At 45.1% G+C, this 24,963-nt stretch overlaps 1 protein-coding gene across 1 annotated transcript; it reads right to left on the minus strand.

The window, feature by feature from the left end:
- Positions 1–44: 44 nt before the first annotated feature.
- On the minus strand, positions 45–18,855 carry nfat5a (nuclear factor of activated T cells 5a). The gene is given in 13 exon segments (XM_029667903.2): positions 45–4,063; positions 4,196–5,200; positions 5,203–6,241; positions 6,423–6,604; positions 6,720–6,852; positions 6,935–6,987; positions 7,119–7,253; positions 7,464–7,636; positions 7,749–7,939; positions 8,053–8,236; positions 12,503–13,175; positions 15,130–15,258; positions 18,583–18,855. Coding segments are annotated over 13 exon segments (4,341 nt in total). The 5' UTR covers positions 18,653–18,855; the 3' UTR covers positions 45–3,689.
- Positions 18,856–24,963: the final 6,108 nt, after the last annotated feature.

A 24,963-nucleotide genomic window follows, 5' to 3' on the forward strand; every position in this document is an offset into this window, starting at 1 on the left:
AATACATTTTAATATCCAGCCACCATTGACCCAGAAGAAAACAGTTGAAGCAAAGACCTTCATCTTTATTTACTCATGTAGCAGCAGAATGAGAAATATACATCACAAAAATACATTTCATATGTATGACAAAAGAGGGTAACTTCTGACGCATTGCCTGAATAGATACTGAAACGCTTATCACTTCTCCTTTTGATCTCATGTCAAGCAACAGTAATACTGACAAGCACACACCAACAAGAGCTTTCTGCAACATCTAATCAGAACAATCATCTCACAACTATGAATCTCAACAGTCCTGAAATTTGGATAGAAACAAACATGTATACAGTTTGTGTTAAGCTGCACAGCAGTTCAAGAGTGAAGGTGATCACATTTGTAGTATTGCAACCAGGGATGGATGACATTAAATCACACTGCAATAAGAAAAATAAGAAATTGGTTAAGGTGGTCATGGAACTAAAAGCAGATCACTGACACTAGACTGAAGAATGACAAGTCAGAGTTCATCTAGACATAGAACATTAGACAAGGGAGATGTGCCGTCTTGACTCACAACACAAAGGGAATCTGGTAAACATACTACACTGATGGTTTTTCAAGGCACACAGAACTTCACAACTGATCCCCCCCTATCTCACATTTCAACATGGATATTGACAACTGATTTGTGGATGGAGACCATGTGCGTGCTATTTTTCCACTTCAAAGTGAACTTTTTAGCTAGTATTTTCAGATGAATGTGATGAATTCAAACAGTTAAGAAATAGATACATCGGAGTGTGACAGTAGGTCTTGGAACATGAAACCAGACATTAGAACCACAAAATAATGTATTTCCACACGTCCAACGGGTCAATATTAGGATACCTCAAATACTGTTTATAGAGAAAGTAGAATTGGTCCGGTACTAACAGATTTCTCTCTGAGGTAAAGCTACATTCATCACAGAGAGGAGATACTCAAGAGGTTGGCTTCATCTATTTATGTCAGTTGAATGGCATTACTATGCCACATTATGTGCTCTTGAAAATCCCCCATTGAAATAGAATGGAGGCTTGAACATCAGTATTTAGAGATGTGATCATCTATTGTGTTTAGGACAAACTGACATTTTGGATAGGTGAAACCAATTGTGTTCAAAATAGTATACATTATCTGTGGGAATAAATAACTAATTTCTATGCTGGAACGGTGTCCATTTCAAAATGTATAGTTAGCTTAGAATGAGTTTACTACTGTTGGCCTGTGTTCTACATGAAGACATCTGGTAGTATACACACCTAACTGTACACTGGAGTTCGTCCAACGGTTTAACAATTATATACTGTACATCAGAACATCATGCCTGACTCATGGGTGAAAACATCTGTATATGGAGTAGATACTTTCTCAGGACAGAATGAGAAAATATGAAATGTCAAATGCCTACATGAGCATAGGGATCTGAGCAACAACTGAAAAGTTGTCATTCCATCTGTTTATGTCAATATGTCAAACAGACTACTGCTTATTGGATATGGAATAGCAGTATCACCTTTCATCTAAAGCAGGGTAGAGCAACATGGGTTCAAATGCATATTCATTTGCATGGAAATGACAGAAGAGGCAAAACTGTTGGGAGAGTACCTTACAAATGTCATTTTAAAATATTTGTACAAAAACACTGTTAATATCCATGAAAGCTGCATGATTTAAAATGAGTTTAAAAAAAGAGTAAATGAGTTAACAAACATTAGGATGTTTTGAACAGAACATTTGTTTTCAGTAAGTCCAGATACACACCCCTCACGCTGCCTGCTCACAGCCATCGCTATAGAAACACAAGACAACCACAAGATTAATATCAGTTCTGTTGATATGAGTATAAAATATTAGTATAAACAATCGCATTAGAAGTGTCCATCACATCTGCACATAGCACCATAGATAACATGAGAATGGCTCTCTCCATGGCTGTGTTTAGATAGGCAGACCAATTGACTTTTTTTTCTCACTAATTGGTCTTTTGACCAATCAGATCAGCACTGAAAAAGATCTGATGTCAAAAGACCAATTAGTGGAAAAAGATCAGAATTGAGTGGCCCGTCTAAACAGCCAAAGTAAGAGATTTGAAGCGCATGTTCCAATGCCCATACAGGCATAGCATACCAATAGACTACTTTGGCTGTGGAAGTCCATAGGAAATGGTATGCTGGTGCGGATATTGGAACAGCCTTTGTGTTGCTGTGAGTCCCTAGTGACATTGCATGGGAGAGGTACTGCGTGTCTATTTCGCACAGCTCTGCCCTGAACACTGGCAGTACTAGTTCAACATCTGTCTGTACATGAACCAGAAACCAACTAAAAACTACAACCACACACAAGACAAGGTAAAACAGTCTGTTAAATTACGCAGATTGTTACAGTACACAGTCAATTGTAGGCTACAGATAGCAATATGCTGTAAATCTTTTAGAAAAATGACACACACCCACTCATGTATGTGTACACACAATGTATCGACTTAAATGATAAATGTTTTGTGGGGGTGTAGGCAGAGATATGCAAGCTTACGAACAGGAGCTAGTTACACACAGACATCAAAACGAAGACTGTATACTCACTATGGGAAATCCGACTGAATTGACAGACACTGGCTGGATCACTTGATATAAATAGGCTTCAGATGAATTCAACACGAAGACAAAAACATCTTTAGAAAAATCTCCAAAAATATGGTGAAAATGTATAAATGCATGGACAATGTGTTCAAATGTATACCGTGACAAAAAGCATTACAAATTATTATTTAAATGGAGGTCAACAAGTACATGTGCTCTAACGCCAGAGCCTCTGGATGGATATAAGGACTGGCTGGTCACACAAGACAGTTTATAAAGTGCTTAATGTTTATAACACCACACAACGCTTCACTTTCCCCAGTAGAAAGCATCCTTCCATTCACAATATACTGGAAATGCTTCCAAATCCAATTCTAAAATCCCCCCACAAACACAAGTTGCAGAACATACGCAAACTAAGCATTTACAATGGAGAAAGCCTGTGTGTACTAATACACAACTAAATGCAGACTATGGGAATTGCCAAAAGAAGAGATATGAGATATGTTGGACAGATACACTGACTGCTGTATGATCTGACTGAAGCTGTGTTGTACACTCACAAGAACACAGCAAGATGCCTTCATCTGGCTGCCCTTCTCTTTCACTCTCTCGCTTTTAAATCTCAATCTATCCACCATCAGTCTCTCTTTTGCTCCAGCTTTCTGTATCCCCCCATGTTAGGCCATCAATAACACAGTATGAAATAGAAGAACCACTGCATGTGAGACTGATGGATACAGAAGTTAATGTCCTCTGATCCAGCAAGAGGAGTAGTCACTCAACCAATCCATCATAACGCCGTCTGCCCGGCCGTCTGTCTATCAATGTATGTACAGACACTCATCAAAATATGAGCTAGGGGTACACAAGCACGTCTGATAAAATCTTTAAAATGTCTTCATTACTTCATGTTCTTAGGGGGTTCATAGCATGGCCAGACATCTCTACCCCCATTCTCCATATCTGTGTTGCTTGGAGGGGTTGTATTGTAAGCAGCAGACACAACCTGGCCCAGTCTGCGGTTCAGAGAGTAGGCAGAAGTCACTAGAACCCCCATCAGTGTATCGATGGTCCCAGTAAAGATCACTGCTCCTGTAGGCTCTCCAGCAGGTCTTCTATCTTCTCCATGTTCTGGGATGCGCTCATGGGGGTCTGGAGGTTGGTCTGCATGGGGGTCTGGAGGTTGGTCTGCATGGGGGTTGTTTCTATGGTAGTCTGTATGTTGGTCTGCATTGGGGTCTGTAGGTTGGCCTGCAAGGCATTTTCTAAGCTACTCATGGCGTTTTGTAGACCAGTCTGCATGGGTGTCTGAAGATTAGTCTGCATGGGTGTGGCGGTCTGGGCCATGTTTGGGTCCATGAGAGGCTGGATGTGGCTGGCCTGCAAAGGGTTGTGGTTCTGGGGCTGGCTCTGGGCAGACATTGTAGAACCAGAGGACGTCATCAGCTGGGAGGAATCTGAGGAGAAAGAAGGATGTCACACAAAAACTCTTAAAATGCATCAATTGGGGTATTATATATGAAGTAAGTAAATATTCCTCTACTATTGTCCATGCGGAGTACTGATCCTGTCAGGTAAAGCAGTCTCACCGTTCTGGAGGCCAAACACAAACAGGTTGGGTTGTCCTCCTGGCTGGCCAACGTTCCCGCTCACTCCCGTCTGGAACAGCTGCTCTGGGGGTCTCTTACCAGGGGAGGATGTGGTACTTTGCAGTCCCACAACCCCCAGCCCACTCTGCATTACAAAGATTGTTTCCTCTGCTGCAGCCTGGTTTCCTAGTTCCTGTGTAGCCATGCTGCCCTGCAGACCAGAAAGAGAACCCTGTGGCAGGAACAGATCCACCTGCTGGCTGGGAGGGCCATTAACTGAGCTGGAGCCCACCTGCATAGGTTGCTGCCCCTGGAACAGACCCTGCGGAGGGGTATTTCTGGAGGCAGGGGTCCCCCCTACAGAGGAGCTCTGGTCCTGGAATAACATGGGCTCCACTGGGTCCGTCTGGGCTACCTCAACCCTGACCCCCACCATGGTGGGCTGGGAGAACAAGAGGGAAGCAGGGGTGTCCTGGGGGCAAGGGGTGCTGTTGTTGCCCATGGAGGGGCCCTGGGCCTGGGTACTAAAGAGGAGGGCTGGGGGCAGAGCCTGGGGTTTGAGGGAGGCGGTGCAGAGGAGGAGGCCGGTGGGCTGGGGCTGAGGGTGCTGGCTGGGGGGCAGAATGCTAGTCTGGAACAAGGAGCTCTGCTGAGCCATGGGAAGCTGATGGGTTTGCTGTAGTTGTGTCTGCTGAAGGGACTGCTGATGGTCCATGGGGGTGCTCTGCTGCTGCTGGGCCTGGAACATTGACATTGTCTGGGGCTCGCAGGCTGATGTCTCCATGGAGGACAGGAACGCTAGCTGCTGTTGACTACCCTGGTTAGAGAGGGTGTTGGGAGAAAGGAACAGTGTGGACCCTGTGGCCTGCTGCTCCTGACTGAGGCTACCACTGGTCAGCACAGTCAGAGTGTTCTGCAGCAGGGCTGCCTGGTGCTGGGGGCTGGAGGTCTCTGACAGAGGCCTGGGGGACTGGAAGAGCTGCAGGGGAGGAGAGGAGTGGGAGGGGGCTCCTGGGGGAAGCTGGAGGTCTGGATGGTGAGCAGCTCCCCAGTCTGCTGGAGGAGAGACACAGGCTGCTGCTGGGGCTGAGATGAGGAGTGGATCTGGGGCTGGAGGAACTCAGTCTGGAGCTGCTGTTGTAACTGTTGCTGATGTAGCTGGTGCTGTTGCAGGTTGCCTAGTGCTTGGTTTTGATGTTGTAGGTTGTCCAGTACTTGTTGCTGCTGCTGAAGTTGTTGATGATCATGTAGCTGTATGTTGCCAAGTACCTGCTGCTGCTGTTGAAACTGTTGATGTTGTTGTAGGTTACCCAGTATCTGTTGCTGCAGTTGTTGATCCTGTGGCTGTAATAATAATTGCTGTTGTAGCTGTATGTTGCCAAGGACTTGTTGTTGATGTAACTGCTGCTGCTGTTGATGTATGTTGCCAAGGATCTGCTGTTGTTGCTGTTGTATCTGTAGGTGTTGTGTGGCCAGAGAGCCCTCAGCTCCCCCCAGTCTCAGGCTGTTCATGGTGTCCTGTACGTGTTGCTGCAGTGAGTCAGTGGAGGGTGTGGGGCTGTACAACACTGAGTTGAGCTGCTGTTGAGCCACTGCTGCCTCCATAACCTGTTGTACCAGGTCACTTCCCCCTGCCTGGAGCTCCCTTACTGCCCTCTCCAGCTGTGCCACCCCGTCCTGGGGGAACAGGGGGAGCTGGGACTGGGGTGCCATCTGGGACATGCCCACTACCACCACCTCACTGCTGGGGTTGGAGGAATCTTGAGGCAGGCTCTCCTGGGGGTCCCGGAGGAACTGCTGGGGTACCTCTGGGGGGACAGGGGGGAGGGTGGTGTTGTCGCTGGAGACAGGGAAGGAGGTGGTGGGGGCGATGTCCTGCTTCTGGATGGTGCAGAGGGGCTCCAGGGAGGGGAAGACTGGAGACTGGGGGAAGTCAACCTCCCCAGGCTGGAGAGGCATGGGGCTGGGGAAGGACTCAGTGCTAGGCGGGGTGCTGGAGCTCAGCTCCAGGGTTTGCTGGACCGAGACGAGGGAGTCAGATGACGGCTAAAGGAGACAAAAAGAGAGGAATGAAATATTTTCTAGAATCTACACACTTCCCTACAATTTGCCCAATGACTCTGGATCCCGATGTCTTCTTTCACTGAAGAGTGACGTCCCAGCCAAACCACCTGATCTAAATGTACAATCAAGGATCCTGGGATAAACATAACCGGTATATTTCTACCTTGAAGAGTGCTGTGGATGGGGTATTGCTGGAAACCTCCATAGGGGTGACCTCCTGTCGTTTGACCAGTTCACCAGCAGACTGGGCAGGGTCAGAGGCCAGAGATTTGATCTGGTCCTGGAAGGTGCAGGCCTTAGCCAGAGAAGACCCCTCTGTCTTCACAGACATGTCCAGGGAGTGCTCTGGTGTGGGACAGAACAAAAAAGCAGGTTGACCAAGAGAGAGAAACACACGCCTTGTATACCATAGAGGGAGCCTTAGTGAACCCTTCACCACTCCTTTCTTAGCAGGGCACACCTGAGTCTGGGGTATATGTGAAGGGCTGTACGTCATGTGACCTCCCGGCATTGGTCATGATGTAGACGCCCACAGAGACAGGAGAGGAGACAGACAGGTTGTGGTAGGGAGGAACCTTCACTATCACATGATTCTAGAGGAAACAACATCATCATTAGGACAAAGTCACCTCACGATCCGTATGCATCTCTCATGCAATGATATCAATGGGCTACCTGATGGAACAGCTCCATGTCAATCTCTGCCTCGGCCTGCCACAAGTTATCATCTGGAAACAAATCAATGTTTTATCAATATATATATGGAGAGATTGTTAAAGCCACTCAATGAGGAGACATCACAGAAAGGGATATGAGGAAAGGAAAGAAAGGAAGAAGACAGGCAGGTTAGTGCTGGTACCTGCTGGGTTCTCCTGGAATATGACCTTGGTTCCTTTGAGGAAGTTCTTCCCTATGATGAAGAGCTCCTCTCCTCCTCTCACTGAACAGCTGTGGAGACTCTTCTTCAGGATCTCTGGCACCCCCGCTGGCTGGGCTGGGGAAGGCCACAGCAGAGTATGAATAACTGCGGTCCACAAAACCCTACTATTGGAGCTATGTGTTGTGTCAGCTTTTGTTCCAGCCCGACATGAACACACTGCATTGAATGAACATCAAACAAGCACATATACATCCAAATTTACTTTAAAGTCTGGATACCCAGTAGTTATTTGTGTTTGTATGAATACGGTGGTAGTTGACTCACTGCAGAGGATGGGTGAGGAGGTGGTCTGCAGGGTAAGGACAGACCCATCAGCATGGGGGATGTTGACTCTAAAGGCCAGCCTGGCCCGGGTGCTCTTCTTCTTGGACCCGGCAACCCCAATACGAGCCTCCACGTCCGCGTTACGCAGCTTCAGGATTCCCACACAGTCAACCCTGTCAAGATTCAATATTACAAAATGTTCAGATGGTGAAACAAACACACAGTAACATGCTGATATTTCAACAACGCATCAATTTTCATTAACTCAATTAATGAGTCCCTTACGCCAGTGACATGGCGTTGCTGGGCTCCAGGGGGACCTCTATGACAGTTGTTCCCTCGATGTCCACTTCTTTGCAGGCTTTGGTATTTCGGCCTGTCACCCTGCAGGCCTGGTAGAACCCATGAGGCTTCACTCTGCCTGTGTCACTGGCCACAAACACCTGCAGCACCACCGGCTCACTGACACCCTCCAACTGGAGAGAAAAGATGGTGAGTAGAGTTGAGAGTGCAACACAGCTTAACAGACAAATCAACCTAATGACTAATATGATTGATTTAATATGGTTGGAAAAAGAAAGCGTTTCACCTTGACCGTGGGGAAGCCCTGTTGGGTGCGGTCTTTGACAGAGCCGCGGCTGCCCTCGGTCAGGTAGCGTGCCCGGTGCTGGGTCTCTGGTTGCAACAGGATCTTCAGCTCCTTACCCTCACTCTTCTGGGGGTACTGACCTGACAGAAGACATCCCTTCAGCAGCCACCCAGCCTCCAGAGAACTGGAGAACACGCAACACAAATACATTCATTAAGCCCTAATCTATGGATTTCACATGACTGGGAACATAGATATATCTGTTGGTCACAGATACCTTAAAATAAAAACACAAGTAGGGGCATGGATCCGAAAACATGTCTGTATGTGGTGTGACCACCATTTGTCTCATGCAGCGCGATCAGGCTGTTGATTGTAGCCTTTGGAATGTTGTCCCACTCTTCTAATGGAGCCGTGCATTATCATGCTGAAACATGGTGATGGAGGCATCTCTGTGCATTCAAATTGCCATCAATAAAATGCAATTATTTGAGTCCGTAACTTATGCCTGCCCAAACCATAACCCCACCACGGGGCTCACCCACACGACAAAATACACTGTCTGCCATCTGCCCGGTACAGTTGAAACCGTGATTTATCTGTGAAGAGCAAACTTCTCCAGCATGCCAGTAGCCACCGAAGGTGAGCATTTGCCCACTGAAGTCGGTTACGGTACCGAACTGCAGTCAGGTCAAGAACCTGGTGAGGACGACGAGCACTCAAATGAGCTTCCCTGAGATGGTTTCTGACAGTTTGTGCAAACCCACAGTTACATCAGCTCTACGGGTGGCTGGTCTCAGACGATCCCGGGGCGGCAGGGTAGCCTAGTGGTTAGAGCATTGGACTAGTAACCGAAAGGTTGCAAGTTCAAATCCCCGAGCTGACAAGGTACAAAATCTGTCGTTCTGCCCCTGAACAGGCAGTTAACCCACTGTTCCTAGGCCGTCATTGAAAATAAGAATTTGTTCTTAACTGACTTGCCTAGTTAAATAAAGGTACAATTTATATATTTTTTTTAAACATTTTTTTTTTTTTTTAAAGGTGAAGAAGTCTGATGTGGAGGTCCTGGGCTGGTGTGGTTACATATGGTCTGCGGTTGTGAGGCTGGTTGGAGACACTGTCAAATTCTCTAAAATGATGTTGGAGGCCACTTATTGTAGAGTAATTAACATAAAATTATCTGCAACAGCTCTGGTGACATTCCTGCAGTCAGCATACCAATTGCACGCTCCCTCAAAACTTGAGACATCTGTGTCATGACAAAACATAACATTTTAGAGTGGCCTTTTATTCTCCCCAGCACAAGGTGCACCTATGTAATGATCATGCTGTTTAAACAGCTTCTTGACACTGTCAGGTGGATGGATTATCTTGGCAAAGGAGAAATGCTCACGAACAGGGGTGTAAACAAAACATTTTTTGAGAAACACGCTTTTTGTGCATATGGAACATTTCTGGGATCAGCTTTTTTATTTTTTCATGGGACCAACACGTTACATGTTGCATTTATATTTTTGTTCAGTCCAAAATATTTTTTATTTTACCCCTTTTTTCTCCCCAATTTCGTGGTATCCAATTGGTAGTTACAGTCTTGTCCCATTGCTGAAACTACCATACGGACTCGGGAGAGGCGAAGGTCGAGAGCTGTCTGTCCTCCCAAACACAACCCAGGAGTCGCTAGAGCACGATGGGACAAGAACATCCCTGACGGGATTCTGGGGATGAGCATGTGCATCTTCAATATGTACCCATTGTCCCTCTTTAGTGCATTTAACAATATGTCACAAGTAAAGCGAGTTGGGTAGTGAGTTGACACAATTCCAAGACTGGTACACACCTCCAGGCTGGGTAAGGGCTATTTGACCAAGGAGGGTGATGGAGCGCTGCATCAGATGACCTGGCCTCCACAATCACCCGACCTCAACCCAATTGAGATGAGTTGGACCGCAGAGTGAAGGACAAGCAGCCAACAAGTACTCAGCACATGTGGGACCTCCTTCAAGATTGTTGGAAAAGCATTCCAGGTGAAGCTGGTTGAGAGAATGCCAAGACTGTGCAAAGCTGTCATCAAGGCAAAGGGTGGCTTCTTTGCCTTGATGACAGCTTTGTTTAACACTTTTTTTGGTTACTACATGATTCCAAATGTGTTTTCATAGTTGATGTCTATTATTCTCCAATGTACAAAATAGTACAAATAAAGAAAAAACATGGAATGAGTAGGTGTATTCAAACTTTTGACTGATACTATACATCTATATAAACTCAGCAAAAAAAATAAACGTCCTCTCACTGTCAACTGTGTTAATTTTCAGCAAACTTAACGTGTACATATTTGTATGGAAATAACATAGACATAAACTGAACAAGTTCCATCAAATTTTATTCGTCACATCCCCCGAATACAACAGGTGTAGACTTACAGTGAAATGCTTACTTACGAGCCCCTAACCGACAATGCAGTAGCAAAAACTGCACTGTCCATTAGTTGAGGTAGTATGTACATGTAGGTAGAGTTAATTGAAGTGACTATGCATAGATGACAACAGAGTGGCAGTGGTGTGGAGATGGGAGGGGCAATGTGAATAGTCTGGGTAGCCATTTGATTAGATGTTCAGGAGTCTTATGGCTTGGACGCCGTTTAGAAGCCTCTTTGGACCAAGACCTGGCGCTCCGGTACCGCTTGCTGTGTGGAAGAAGAGAGAACAGTCTATGACTAGGGTGGCTGGAGTCTTCGACAACTTTCAGGGCCTTCCTCTGACACCACCTGGTATAGAGGTCCTGGATGGCAGAAAGCTTGGCCCCAGTGATGTACTGGGCCATTCGCACTACCCTCTGAGGTGCCTTACGGTCGGAGGCTGAGCAGTTTCCATACCAGGCAGTGATGCAACCAGTCAGAATACTCTCGATGGTGCAGCTGTAAAACCTTTAGAGGATCTGAGGACCCATGCCAAATATTTTCAGTCTCCTGAGGGGGAATAGGTTTTGTCGTGCCCGCTTCATGACTGTCTTGGTGTGCTTGGACCATGTTAGTTTGTTGGTGATGTGGACACCAAGGAACTTGAAGCTCTCAACCTGCAACACTACAGCCCTGTCGATGAGAATGGGGGCGTGCTCGGTCCTCTTTTCCCTGTAGTCCACAATCATCTCCTTTGTCTTGACCTCCTCCCTGTAAGCTGTCTCGTTGTTGTTGTTGGTGATTAGGCCAACTACCACTGTTGTCTCATCGGCAAATTTAATGATGGTGTTCGAGTCGTGCCTGGCCGTGCTGGAGGGCATGTCAGGATGAGCCTGCAGGAAGGGTACCACATGAGGGAGGAAGATGTCTTCCCTGTAACGCACAGCGTTGAGATTGCCTGCAATGACAACAAGCTCAGTCCAATGATGCTGTGACACACCGCCCCAGACCATGATGGACCCTCCACCTCCAAATCGATCCCGCTCCAGAGTACAGGCCTCTGTGTAATGCTCATTCCTTCAACGATAAACGCAAATCCGACCATCACCCCTGGTGAGACGACAACCGCAACTCGTCAGTGAAGAGCACTTTTTGCCAGTCCTGTCTGGTCCAGCGACGGTGGGTTTGTGCCCATAGGCGAAATTGTTGCCAGTGATGTCTGCTGAGGACCTGCCTTACAACAGGCTTACAAGCACTCAGTCCAGCCTCTCTCAGCCTATTGCGGACAGTCTGAGCACTGATGGAGGGATTGTGTGTTCCTGGTGAAACTCGGGCAGTTGTTGTTGCCATCCTGTACCTGTCCCGCAGGTGTGATGTTCAGCTGTACCGATCCTGTGCAGGTGTTGTTACACGTGGTCTGCGACTGCGAGGACGATCAGCTGTTTGTCCCGTCTACCTGTCTTAGGCGTCTCACAGTACGGACATTGCAATTTATTGCCCTGGCCACATCTGCAGTCCTCATGCCTCCTTGCAGCATGCCTAAGGCACGTTCACACAGATCAGCAGGGACCCTGTTTTTCAGTCAGTAGAAAGGCCTCTTTAGTGTCCTAAGTTTTCATAACTGTCTTAATGACCGTTCCACAGGTGCATGTTCATTAATTGTTTATGGTTCATTGAACAAGCAGGGAAACAGTGTTTAAACCCTTTACAATGAAGATCTGTATAGTTATTTGGATTTTAATTAATTACCTTGAGACAGGGTACTGAAAAAGGGACCTTTCTTTTTTTGCTGAGAGATAGAGGTGTGTGTGTGTGTGTGTATATATATATATATATATATATATACACACACACACACACACACACACACACACACACACACACACACACACATATATACATGCATACCTTGTTTTCTTGTGTATTGTATTAAACTGAAACATGTTCTTATATTTGTTTGCAAGTATCTATTTTTAATAAACTATGCTTGATTGATATGTATCAAGTCTGGTAACTTCTGCCGTTGTATTGGGACTAGCATTCTATTCAACCTACCTGGGCTTGGGGCTGGCCTTGTCTGGTCCCAGCTGAGACAGAACAAAGTGTGGGGCCTTGGCACTGTCTGCATCAAACACGTCCATGCTGTCCTCTGGGGGTGCAGGCTTGGGCCCGGGCCGCTGGCGGGGGGTGCGTTTACGGGATTTGCGGGGGACCTCTGTGTTGTCGTTGTAGGAGCTGGAGCTGATCAGGCTGAAGTTGGAGGCTGAGTCGTCGGCCCAGATGCTGCTGCTGTGTTCTGAGTCTGGCCCTGCTGGCCCAGCCGGGGCTGGATCCTCCTGGCAGGACATATTGCTGTCATCAAATAGGTCCTCTGGAGGGGGAGAGATGCTCAGCACTGGCCTCCGCTTAGAGGGGGTGTTCTGGGGCTGCTGCTGGGCTCCCACCCCCCCTGCTCCTGGGTCTCCTCCTCCTGTTCCAGAGCTGGTCCCACTGCAGCATCCACCTCCAAGGGTAGACAGAGCTCCCTCTACCCCCTGCATCTCTGAAACCACTGGGTCTCCAGAACCCTCTCTAGGGGCACTGCTGGGATGGTGGAGGAGGGGAGGGGGCTGGGGCTGTTCCATGGCTGAGGTAGAGGGGGCTGTGCTGGGTCTGGGGCCAGTGGTGCAGGGGTCTCCCATGTCTTGAGAGGAGGATGGAGAAGGGCTGGAAGTGGAGGAGGCGGCATCTGGAGTGTGGAAGATGGCATTGTTAGTACAGATGTCAATACAAGGCAGGCTAGCAGTCCCATTCAAACAGCTTAATTTGACCATGATTTATCTAAAAATGTCCTTCTTCCCAACTCTAAATTCATTTGAGGATATTTTGTGTGTGGCTACATTCCCTCAATGTGCATGCCAGAGCTCTCTGGTGTTGATCAAATTTTCTGAAGTTAAAGTTGAGAATGGTACAAATAGGCCCCATGTTTCCCCCATTGGAATGTTTAATTCCTACTACAACTTGCTCTTTAAAAATCAACGTGACAAAACTGACATGCTTTGTTTACAAAAAACTAAAGCAAGCTTCTACAATTGTTACATACACATTGCCAGAAACAAAAAACAGCTAAATCTGGTCAGTAAGACTTTCCTCTTAACAGACAAATTTGCAAACTAAAGATGCGGTGCCAAATTAAATGTAGAGTGAGGCTAGAGCAGTTTGTGCATACAGTCTTAGGCCTATACAATGGTCTGAACATGCCAATTGGAGGATTGGGTTTGGACTGAGCGTAGCCATGGCAACAGAATAAACAAGGCTCTGACCTATGGAGCAGTGACCTGCAGGCCATTTTATATGCAGCCACCCCCTGCCTCAGAGGGAGGAAACTTCCTGCAATACAAATGAGACAGCCAATGAGCAACAAGAGCTGATCAGTCATGACTGAAATTCCTGGCAATCCGCAAATGAAATCAATGAAATACTGTTGTGAGGATATAACTGTTTAAGTTGTCTCTTCATAGATTTGTCGTGCTTCAGTACAGCTGTGGCAGATATGTTTGGTGTGAAAAGCTAGTGCGATGACAGGTCCAAAGCTAGACTTGGAAAACTGAGCTTGAGGTAGAAGATGCCTGTAACCACAGATCTAGGATCAGATTACCCTAGCCTGGCACATGTATGGCATGACAAGGAGAGTCAGAGGAGTTGGCTAAAACACATATAGATCTGGGACAGGCTACCCTACACCCCAATCCTAACAGTAACCAATAAGGGTGTTAAGAATATATCGGAGCCTGTATCAGTGGTTAGGGTCAACTTATACCTACTTCTGGTTTACTGTGCACAATGACAGCCGCCACAAAACTACCAAGTTCAGTCAGCTTCCTGTGATAAAAGGAAGTGGTCTACTAGTCTTGGGTATGAGTACTCTGCCATTTTCAAAACCATTTCACGTTCTGTTTTAATACCCCATTCACTGAGGTGACACTACCACATATCATTTTGTTCTAATCTAGGCCTAATACAAGATCTCTTGAGATATTTCTTTATGCTCGTCATCTTATCTTCTTCACAGAAAGGCTATACCAGACATGCAGTTCAGATCCAGACAGGCATGCTAATTCAGAAGTTCTAAAAGGACAAGATAATTGCCGTGCTAATTATAACCAGCTGTTTTCACCTCTTCCCACCATCTGAGAATAAAAACTAACAATAGAAACTGACAGTAAATACAGTCTCTAGTGATGGGTTTGATTCATTTACATCTCCCTATGTAAGAGAAATGAAAACATAGAACAATCAAACGAATGAAAACAAAACAGTTCATTATATTTTGATTATAGACTCTAGAGTGACAGATTACAGGCAACAGTAGTCTAAAGCCTAATATGACTTTAGGAATATATAGACCAAGGCCATGCTCATTCACTTTTTATTTAAACTATATTTATTCCCACTCTCTCACACCTGTCCTGTCTACAGTAATCACGGCCTACATTTGCCCTACAGAGGTGAAGACTCAATTTCCCACAACAGAGCACCACTAGCACCCACCACTAGGCACTCAGCAGGAAGGGTGGAGAGTTGTTCCCTAGACACTGATCTAAGGTCAGCCTAATGTTCTGCCTACTAATTATCTAGGTGAGGTTATGAGGAGAGTAATCTGATCCTAGGTGAGGCTGGTGGGTTGAGAGTGAGGGGCTTACCTGAGGCCAGGGATGCAGAAGGGGGCGGACCGGCCTCTCCCCCACTCTTCTGGCTCATGGTGGGTGCGTCTGTCTTGGAGGAGGACGGCTGCAGCTGGAGCTCCTTAGGGAGGAGGTCATACACAGACTCTGGTGAGGAAGAGGAGGATGAGGAGAGAAATCAGGGGGTTTAAAAGTGCACCAAACACCACCACTAAGAGTGAGAGGTCGCCTAGTTGCTAAGAAACACAGCGACACCCTGACACAGATATATCTGCTGTGGATATGCAGCGTATCCATCCAGCATATGTAGCCTAGCAAGCAGTCATCTGATCTGCCTGTAATAAGTCAACCCCAGCAGCATAGTGACCAAACCAAAAGGCTTAGGCTAGTCCTACCTTAACCAAGAATTGTCAACTCCACCATTCTCGATGGAGATGAGTCCCGAGGCGATGAGTTTCGGCAGAGTGTAGCCTACCTCCGACTACATTGAATCGGTATCAGTCGATACTTGTAAAAAATATCCATAGGTACAAGTTACGCATGAAAGAATGGACATTTTTACAAGTACCGACCGATACCTACTTGATGTGGTTGGAGGTAGATTACACTCCACCAAAACCCATTGCCCAGGCACTAAACCCATTGCCCAGGCACTAAACCCATTGCCCAGGCACTAAACCCATTGCCTCGGGAATAAACTCATTCGCTCCTCCATACCACAGTATTTCTCTCCTTCTAGTTCTCCATACTAGGTGGGGTCTGCTAATTTGCTATGGAAATTAGACATTTGCAAAAGCCCCACAATGTTTGCATGAAGCGAAAGAAATCAACAGAAAGATTGTGATTTGTACAGATTTTGATGTGGGGGGGGGAAAGCACGGCAATAGGCCTAGATTATAACAATTCTCTTTTATTAGCCTAGGCCTACAAGTCAGCCAAGTCTTGCATACTTCCCCTACTACAATCCGATTACCTCACCAGATACTTATGCTGTCGGCTGGCTACACACTGCTCACATTACACTAGCTTTGAAGCTGTGCCAAGCCAACGGTCAGACTATTTTTTTCTCTCGCAGCTGGCCCTTTGCTTTGATGACACAGAAATGTGTTTATGTTACAACTGCCAGCCCACAAGCTGGGTGCCAAAAATCCACCAGTCTCTAGCAATGCCCAGTCTTCTAACATGCATATTTAACTCATAGGTAATCATGCATGCCAGACTTCACAGCTACAGCTAGTATGCAATATTTAGACACAAGTCTGGTTCTATGAGATTAAAAGACAAAGATCCTACACACTCTGCACTCACTGCAAATACAAAGCAAGACATTGAAATACAATAGGCTGACTAGGTCATGGATAGCACAGCATAGGTCTATCCACGGGCTGATTGTTTTTTGGGTGGATGGTCTGAAGATAATTACAACATTTGTAAACTGCAAATTGACCGCAAGAAGCCCAAACAAATATAATACGACAAAAACAATCATTTCAAACCTTGCTTACATTTGTATCCCATCACGTCTATTATGCGTGAGAATACTTGGGAACAGATTGCTAAATTAAAATCACTTTGAGCTGATTTCCTAGTGTTTTTACAGTCTCATTTCCAACAATGACAATAATATAATAATTTGTATATTTTGTGCTCATTAAACTTGGGAGGTCAATTAAAACCACCCCAGGCCAAAGTCGGCCCGTGAGTCGCCAGTTATGGAACCCTTATTGGTTACATTTTATCTACCTACAGTAAACAACTTGAAGTATTTATGAATTCTCCTTAGCCAATTACTGTCATATAAATAAGGTACACACTCCTCACCACATTCGACAGCAGCACCATATGGCTAGCTCATGTTAGCATGCCAGGGCCTTTAATATACTGCCGTATTAGTGTACGACACACAGGGTCTGGACAGATGTGTCTGAACCATTGTATCAGCAGGTAGGCTAGTCCATATACAGGGCATATGTAGATTGTGGGGAAAGAGAGAGTTCAGAAGAAAAAACATTGCGTTAGGCCTACATCAGAAAACAGAACTCAAAACACACAGTAGCATTCCTTCGCTGCAAGCCCCTAACTAGTCCTAGATGACTAGCCAATAAGGAATAAGACGAGAGGTTCAAAACCACTAGCAGAACTCATGCACCAAGACAGCAGTGTGTCTATAATTCGGTTTTTTATAAAGTTATGCCAAGGAGTTGACACCACTATCAACATATGCCAGTCTTATCTTCCACCTGTAGAAGGTATTTTGACTGGAACCCCCCAGGGTTTGATCACTTCCGGACACAGCTGGACTGGAGGAGGAGTGGGCTGAGCAGTGACAGAGGAAAAGGAAGCCTGTTCATAGCTGTATTCACAGGAGCAGCTTTGCATCAGTCACAACTCAGTCAGCACCCACCACATCAGCTGGCCAAGTAGCCTAATCAGACATACACAAGATACAGCTAGGCTTGGACATTAGACGTTTCCAAGAAACTGGTTTGTAGGTCAAGCTTCACATTTATCTTACTACTTTACTATTATACCAATAATAAAATGCACGTCACTTTTGTTATTACATTGTTTCAATATGGGGACTAGATGTTATTCAAACCAATAAGATTAGGTAAGTAGATAATATTGATAATATAGCTAGCTATCATAAATATAATTCTGAATAGGGTGATTTCTGAACCTACCTTAAAACTCTACTTAACTTTTGACAAGGCCTGCCAATTCGCTATTTACTGTAACATATGTGACCAAACAATTGATTGCCATTCAAAATACTATTTCTCCTAACCCTTAAACCTAAAGTCACATTTTTCCTTTTGTCCGAATTGTCTTTGTTTAACTATCCTTGTGAGGACTTCTGGTACCCACATGGATAGTAAAACCAGAAACACACACACAGTTGTAAGCACACAACGAAAAGGGGGGCACTTTCACGCATTCCACAACAGGCAGATGACCTGGTTTTAACCTGTTTACGCGCCTAAATGCTTGCCAACTGGTCTAGTCTGATTCTCGGTATTTGGTTTACCGGGCCATGGCAATGGAGCATGGTGGCTAATGTAGCCAACTAGCTAAACCATCGTGACACATTCAACAATACATCGAGGAGACATTTGTTACTATACAACTTGAACCTAACCTTAGAAAACGTTTAGATATCACGCCGCCCATAGTCATGGGACCGAACCACAACGAGTGCCCCGAGGGAAACCAATAACACAACACGCCTCCTGCTGCTAGCTAACGTTAGATGCTAGATGGTCCCTATAGTTTGCCCATCATGCACACATTAGCTAACTAGCTATCGCGCATCAGTTCTCTGGATACTTTAGCCAACGAACGGTACTAACGTTAGCTAGCTAACGTTATCTAGCTAGCTATCTACCCGTTAATCAGTCATAGTCCAAAAACATTTGGAAAACTGTTCAAATGCATTTATGCCACAAGGGATAACATTTATATAATTCTTACCTTTAGAGTAAAGGGATTTGGGGGAATTAAGGTCGAGATCAGAGCTGAGGGATATAAAATCAGAGGGCATCGCAGCGCTTCATCTTCACCTGGATCAGGACGAAGCCAGTCAGCCAACGAACATTAGTGGGCAACAAAATATGACTACAGTATAAACAATAAATATTGCATCTGGGTGAAATATACTGATAAGAAACAAAAGTTAAATGGACCCAGACAACCGTTAATTAGCGCGAACTATTGTGCTAGCTGCAGCACTGGCGATGACGTCACATTTTTTAAATATCGAAATGAGGAAACCTTCAAAATAAAAGTCGGCACTTCAAAATCAAATTTTATTTGTCACATACACATGGTTAGCAGATGTTAATGCGAGTGTAACGAAATGCTTCTAATAACCAACGAGTAATCTAACCTAACAATTTCACAACAACTACCTTATACACACAAGTGTAAAGGAATGAAGAATATGTACATAAAAATATATGAATGAGTGATGTTACAGAACGGCATAGGCAAGATGCAGTAGATGGTATCGGGTGAAGTATATACATATGAGATGAGTAATGTATGGTATGTAAACATATAAAAGTGGCATTGTTTAAAGTGGCTAGTGATACATGTATTACATCAAGATGGCAAGATGCAGTAGATGGTATATAGTATAGTATAGACATATGCGATGAGTAATGTAGGGTATGTAAACATTATATGAAGTGGCATTGTTTAAAGTGGCCAGTGATACAATTTTCATCAATTTTTACATTATTAAAGTGGCTGGAGATGTGTCAGTATGTTGGCAGCAGCCACTCAATGTTAGTTGTGGCTGTTTAACAGTCTGATGGCCTTAAGATAGAAGCTGTTTTTCAGTCTCTCAGTCCCTGCTTTGATGCACCTGTACTGACCTCGCCTTCTGGATGATAGCGGGGTGAACAGGCAGTAGCTCGGGTGGTTGTTGTCCTTGATGATCTTTATGGCCTTCCTGTGACATCGGGTGGTGTAGGTGTCCTGGAGGGCAGGTAGTTTGCTCCCTGTGATGCGTTGTGCAGACCTCACTACCCTCTGGAGAGCCTTACGGTTGTGGGCGGAGCAGTTGCCGCAGTCGTGGGTGAACAGGGAGTACAGGAGAGGGCTCAGAACGCACTCTTGTGGGGCCCCGGTGTTGAGGATCAGTAGTCATTTAGCTCAGTTACCTTAGCTTTCTTGGGAACAGGAACAATGGTGGCCCTCTTGAAGCATGTGGGAACAGCAGACTGGGATAAGGGATTGATTGAATATGTCCGTAAACACACCAGCCAGCTGGTCTGTGCATGCTCTGAGGACGCGGCTGGGGATGCCGTCTGGGCCTGCAGCCTTGCGAGGGTTAACACGTTTAAATGTTTTACTCACGTCGGCTGCAGTGAAGGAGAGTCCGCAGGTTTTGGTAGCGGGCCGTGTCAGTGGCACTCTATTGTCCTCAAAGCGAGCAAAGAAGTTGTTTAGCCTGTCTGGGAGCAGGCGGGGCTGCGACGGGGCTGGTTTTCTTTTTGTAATCTGTGATTGACTGTAGACCCTGCCACATACCTCTTGTGTTTGAGCCGTTGAATTGCGACTCTACTTTGTCTCTATACTGACGCTTAGCTTGTTTGATTGCTTTGCGGAGGGAATAGCTCCACTGTTTGTATTCGGTCATATTTCAGTTCACCTTGGCCCGATTAAAAGCAGTGGTTCGCGCTTTCAGTTTCACGCGAATGCTGCCATCAATCCACGGTTTCTGGTTTGGGAATCTTTTAATAGTTGCTGTGGGTACGACATCGCCGATGCACTCGCTAATAAACTCGCTCACCGAGTCAGCGTATTTGTCAATGATGTTGTTTGACGCAATGCGGAACATATCCCAGTCCACGTGATCAAAGCAATCTTGAAGTGTGGAATCAGATTGGTCGGACCACCGTTGAACAGACCTGAGCACAAGAGCTTCCTGTTTTAGTTTCCGTCTATAGGCTGGAAGCAACTAAATGGAGTCGTGTTCAGCTTTTCCGAAAGGAGGGCAGGGGAGGGCCTGATAGCCTGATAGAATTTAGGGAGTCTTGTTTTCAGACTAGCCTTGTTAAAATCCCCAGCTTACAATGAATGCAGCCTCAGGATATGTGGTTTCCAGTTTACATAGAGTCAAATTAAGTATGTTCAGGGCCATCGATGTGTCTGCTTGGGGGGGAATATTTGCGGATGGATTATAATCGAGGAGAATTCCCTTGGTAGATAATTTCTCACATTTGATTGTGAGGAATTCTAAGTCAGGTGAACAGAAGGACTTGAGTTCCTGTATGTTGTTATGATCACACCACATCTCGTTAATCATAAGGCGTATCCCCCGCCCCTCAAGATGCTTGTTTCTGTCAGCGTGATGCGTGAAGAAACCAGCTGGCTGTACCGACTCCGATAGCATGTCTTGAGTGAGCCATGTTTCCATGAAGCAAAGAACATTACAGTCTCTTATGTCTCTCTGGAATGCTACCCTTGCTCGGATTTCGTCTACCTTGTTGTCAAGAGACTGGACATTGGCGAGTAGTATGCTCGGGAGCGGTGCACGATGTGCCGTCTCCGGAGCCTGACCAGATGACCGCTTCGTCTGCCCCTTTTACGGCATCGTTGTTTTGGTTCGCCGGCTGGGATCCAATCCATTGTCCTGGGTGGTGGGCAAAACAGAGGATCAGTTTCGGGAAAGTCGTATTCCTGGTCGTAATGTTGGTGAGTTGACGTTGCTCTTATATCCAATAGTTCCTCCCGACTATGTAATAAAACCTAAGATTACCTGGGGTATCAATGAAATAAATAACACCTAAAAAACCTAAATACTGCAAAGTTTCCTAGGAACGCGAAGCGAGGCGGCCATCTCTGTCGGCGCCGGAAATTATAAGTGCAAGGTGAATAATCAAAGGATACAACATTTTAATAAATGTTGATTTTAATTGTGCTTATAAGGAATTTATCAAAAAACATTATTTTAAGACCACTATTGAAAAATACAATGTTCAGACTGGTATGTTGACAATATTGGGCTTATAGTGAAACAACAATTGTTGTAAATGTAAAAGTGGGATTGGGAGTAAGGGGTTTGTAGAATCTATAATATATATGGAGTCATTTCATGGGTAACCTAAAGTAGCAGGTGTAAACGAAACGCCTGAAACTAGATCTCCTAGCCTACAACATACTGGTCTTGACGAGAAGACAAAAACTGTTGGGGGAGGTTCTCCTCTGCACTGTTCAACCAATCCAGTAAATGTGGAGGAGGAGTTAAGATGGAGTGTTGGTCCAAAAGCGAAAATAATGTCACAGACACTCTTTCCACTGTTTTGGGGACTGACCAAGGGTGAACATCTGCCCCCTCACATTGGCGATTTCAAGTTGAAGGCCGACCGCAGAACTGCAGGCATTGTTTCCAGAAAACAGGTTCTCCCATTAACAGGATTTCCCATTATATTGAATGGGGAAATGGTGATCTTCTAGGTCAATATTTGTGGATAGTTGTTGTTACGGATACAGGTATCCTGTGTGTATTTGTTTTCTCTCCTACTGCAGGTGGCAGTCATCAGTCGCCAATCATTCGTCAATCTGAAGACACACCTGCTCCTTTTCCCTTACCCAATCACATCCCCTTTCCCCTGGTTTAAAAGAAACCCAATCAGTTGTCTCTGAAGCTATCTCTCTTTTGTTTTTGCCCCTACATGTCACATGTGTCTGTTATCATGTGAGTATGTATTGTTGTGGTGTATGACTGTTTGTTTGTTGGTGGGAAAAGAGGATACCAAACCAAGTCACCCATGTGCATACATTACCTACCCTAGTTAGAACTGGGCGGACCACCCACTGTATTTGATTGGTTAGTTAGCTAGCTGTTCATGAAGCAGGCTAGACTAGCTTATTTTTTATGTGTATTATTTCTTTCCTTGGGTCCAGCTCAGCCCCCAAAAGTGTTGGACGGCAGTTTTACTTTGTCTGTTATTAGTTCTCACTGTTCCTTTTCACTGTCATGATTTGCATGACACATGTTACGTGTCTCGTTTCCATCCCCCCTACACTGCAGGGCCAAAGGGGTTGGTAACAGTTATATTAAAAAACTGAATACAATCATGATACCAATAATGTATTATATTTTACAAGATGTATGTCCTTTAAAGTGGAAATATGTCACTTTTTGGGTGATTCTACCAAATTCACATATAAATGTGAGTTATAGATCTATCATTCTACTTGAAGCAAGTCTGATAAGCGGTAGATCTGTTCTATGTGTGTTATTTATATGCTTTCCTTCTTGAGTTTTGTTTTGGCATCTTTTACTTTTGGTTTTGTACACTAGCTTCAAATGAGCTGAAACAACTGTTTTTGGTAATGGGAAATATATTTCACATCGGTTTAGATGGTACAATGATTCTCTGCACTACACTAGCTTATTTTGTCACATAAACTGAAAATAGGCGAACTATTGGAGTTTTAGCAACCAGGAAATGGTGGAGCGATTTCTGCATAGTGCAACTTTAAAATCACACACAGAAGTTAAAAGGATCATTTAGTTGCTAATGGCGGCCTGCAGTACATCGGTCAGCCTTTAACTTCAGATACTGAATAAGAGGGGGAGCACTGAGCTAGCCTGCAACTTCACTTCCTAGAATAGTAGCTCAACCTGTGCATGCAATGTTCCAAAAACTCCTCCATGTAGCAAGATGGTGACAAGCTGAATTGACTTTCCTAGGAAACAATGAGGTGACGTAATAAATGGCTTCGTCTATATTTTATAGTCTATGGACTCAGCAAAGGCTATTCTATAGGACACTGAATAAGTGATGCTGGCCCTAAACCCATTTCATAGGCCACAACGCAAATCACTGTATATGAAATACATATAGGCTTATAGTAAAGAAAACAACGAATGGGTTGTACTACAACACTGGTTTTACGAATGAAGAACGAGAGTTCTTACTATTCTATAAATTGTCTCCAGACAACAACATAAGGGTATACTACACACTACAAACATAAGGGTATACTACACACTACAAACATAAGGGTATACTACACACTGTGTCACTCTAATGACCCATTCAGCCCTGTAATGGGCACCAGCAAGGTTGCGTTAGTAAGAACTGTTTTTCTTTATTAGTAAAACCAGGGTTGTAGCACAACTCATGTGTTTTTACTTCATTCAAACTCAAGTTTTTACGATGCTATATCGTATATTACCAATCTTGTTGGTCACCAGGACGGTCACCACTGCGCAGCCTGCATGACACAGTCAAGTGGCCAAAAGGGAATAACCCTGATATAACAGACTCAAGACTGGGAGAAGACAGGCAAAGCCTGCAGGCTATGTGATACAATTAATAAGAAATAGGTAACACATTGTAAAGAATAACCTACTCCTACAGCTATGCTCTGGTAGAAGTTTGGACATGTACAACCTAAAGGGATGTGTACCGTATATGTTTTGTGGGAACGAACATCTGGCTGCAGTCAGTACTGTGTGACAACGAAGACCCAGTCATGTCAAGACTATACAACCTGACAAATGTGAGGTGTAGCCCAAGAAGTTGCTGCACATACATCATCCAATGTAACGCCCCGAAATAGCACCCAAGATGTTGCCACATCTCTAGTAGAATGTGCTTTAAGTCCCTCTGGGGGACTCTTCTCTGCAGAGGAGTATGCTAAAGAGATCATTTCAACTATCCAGCAAGAAAGTTGTTCTCTGGACAAAGCCTTGGCCTGTGCTTGTGTACCAAAGCACACATACAACTGGTCAGAGTGGTGTAGGCTACTCATCGGATCAACTTTAGCCAAAGCACACTGACAGGGCAGAGTGGTGTAGGCTGCTCATCGGATCAACTTTAGCCAAAGCACACTGACAGGGCAGAGTGGTGTAAGCTGCTCATCGGATCAACTTTAGCCAAAGCACACTGACAGGGCAGTGTCATTCCTCTTCCTCTGAATGGAAAGGAGGGGGGAAGAACGTAGCCAGATCAATAACCCTAGATTTGAAACATGATGTAATGATCTTAGCGGGGTTAAGTGTCAATGTAACCATCCGCTTGTCCTCTGAGAACACCATGCATGACTTGTGCACATAGAGGGCTGCCAGGTCACTGACCCGCTTCGCAGAATGTTTGGGCTAATAGTAGAACTATGTTAAAACGAGTGGAATAGTAATTATATTGTGACATATACTTGAATGGAGGGTTAGTTAACGCATCGAGAACTGTGATCAAATCCCATCTAAGGAATAGACTATGTGTAGGCAGGCTCAGGCAACAGGAGACGTTCATAAACTGAAAGGACAACATTTCCCACAAGCTTACCATCTATATCAGCGTGGCACGCTGATATAGCAGCTAAATAGACCAA

This window comes from Oncorhynchus nerka, linkage group LG9a, assembly GCF_034236695.1.
Source record: "Oncorhynchus nerka isolate Pitt River linkage group LG9a, Oner_Uvic_2.0, whole genome shotgun sequence".
Classification (NCBI taxonomy): Eukaryota; Metazoa; Chordata; class Actinopteri; order Salmoniformes; family Salmonidae; genus Oncorhynchus; species Oncorhynchus nerka.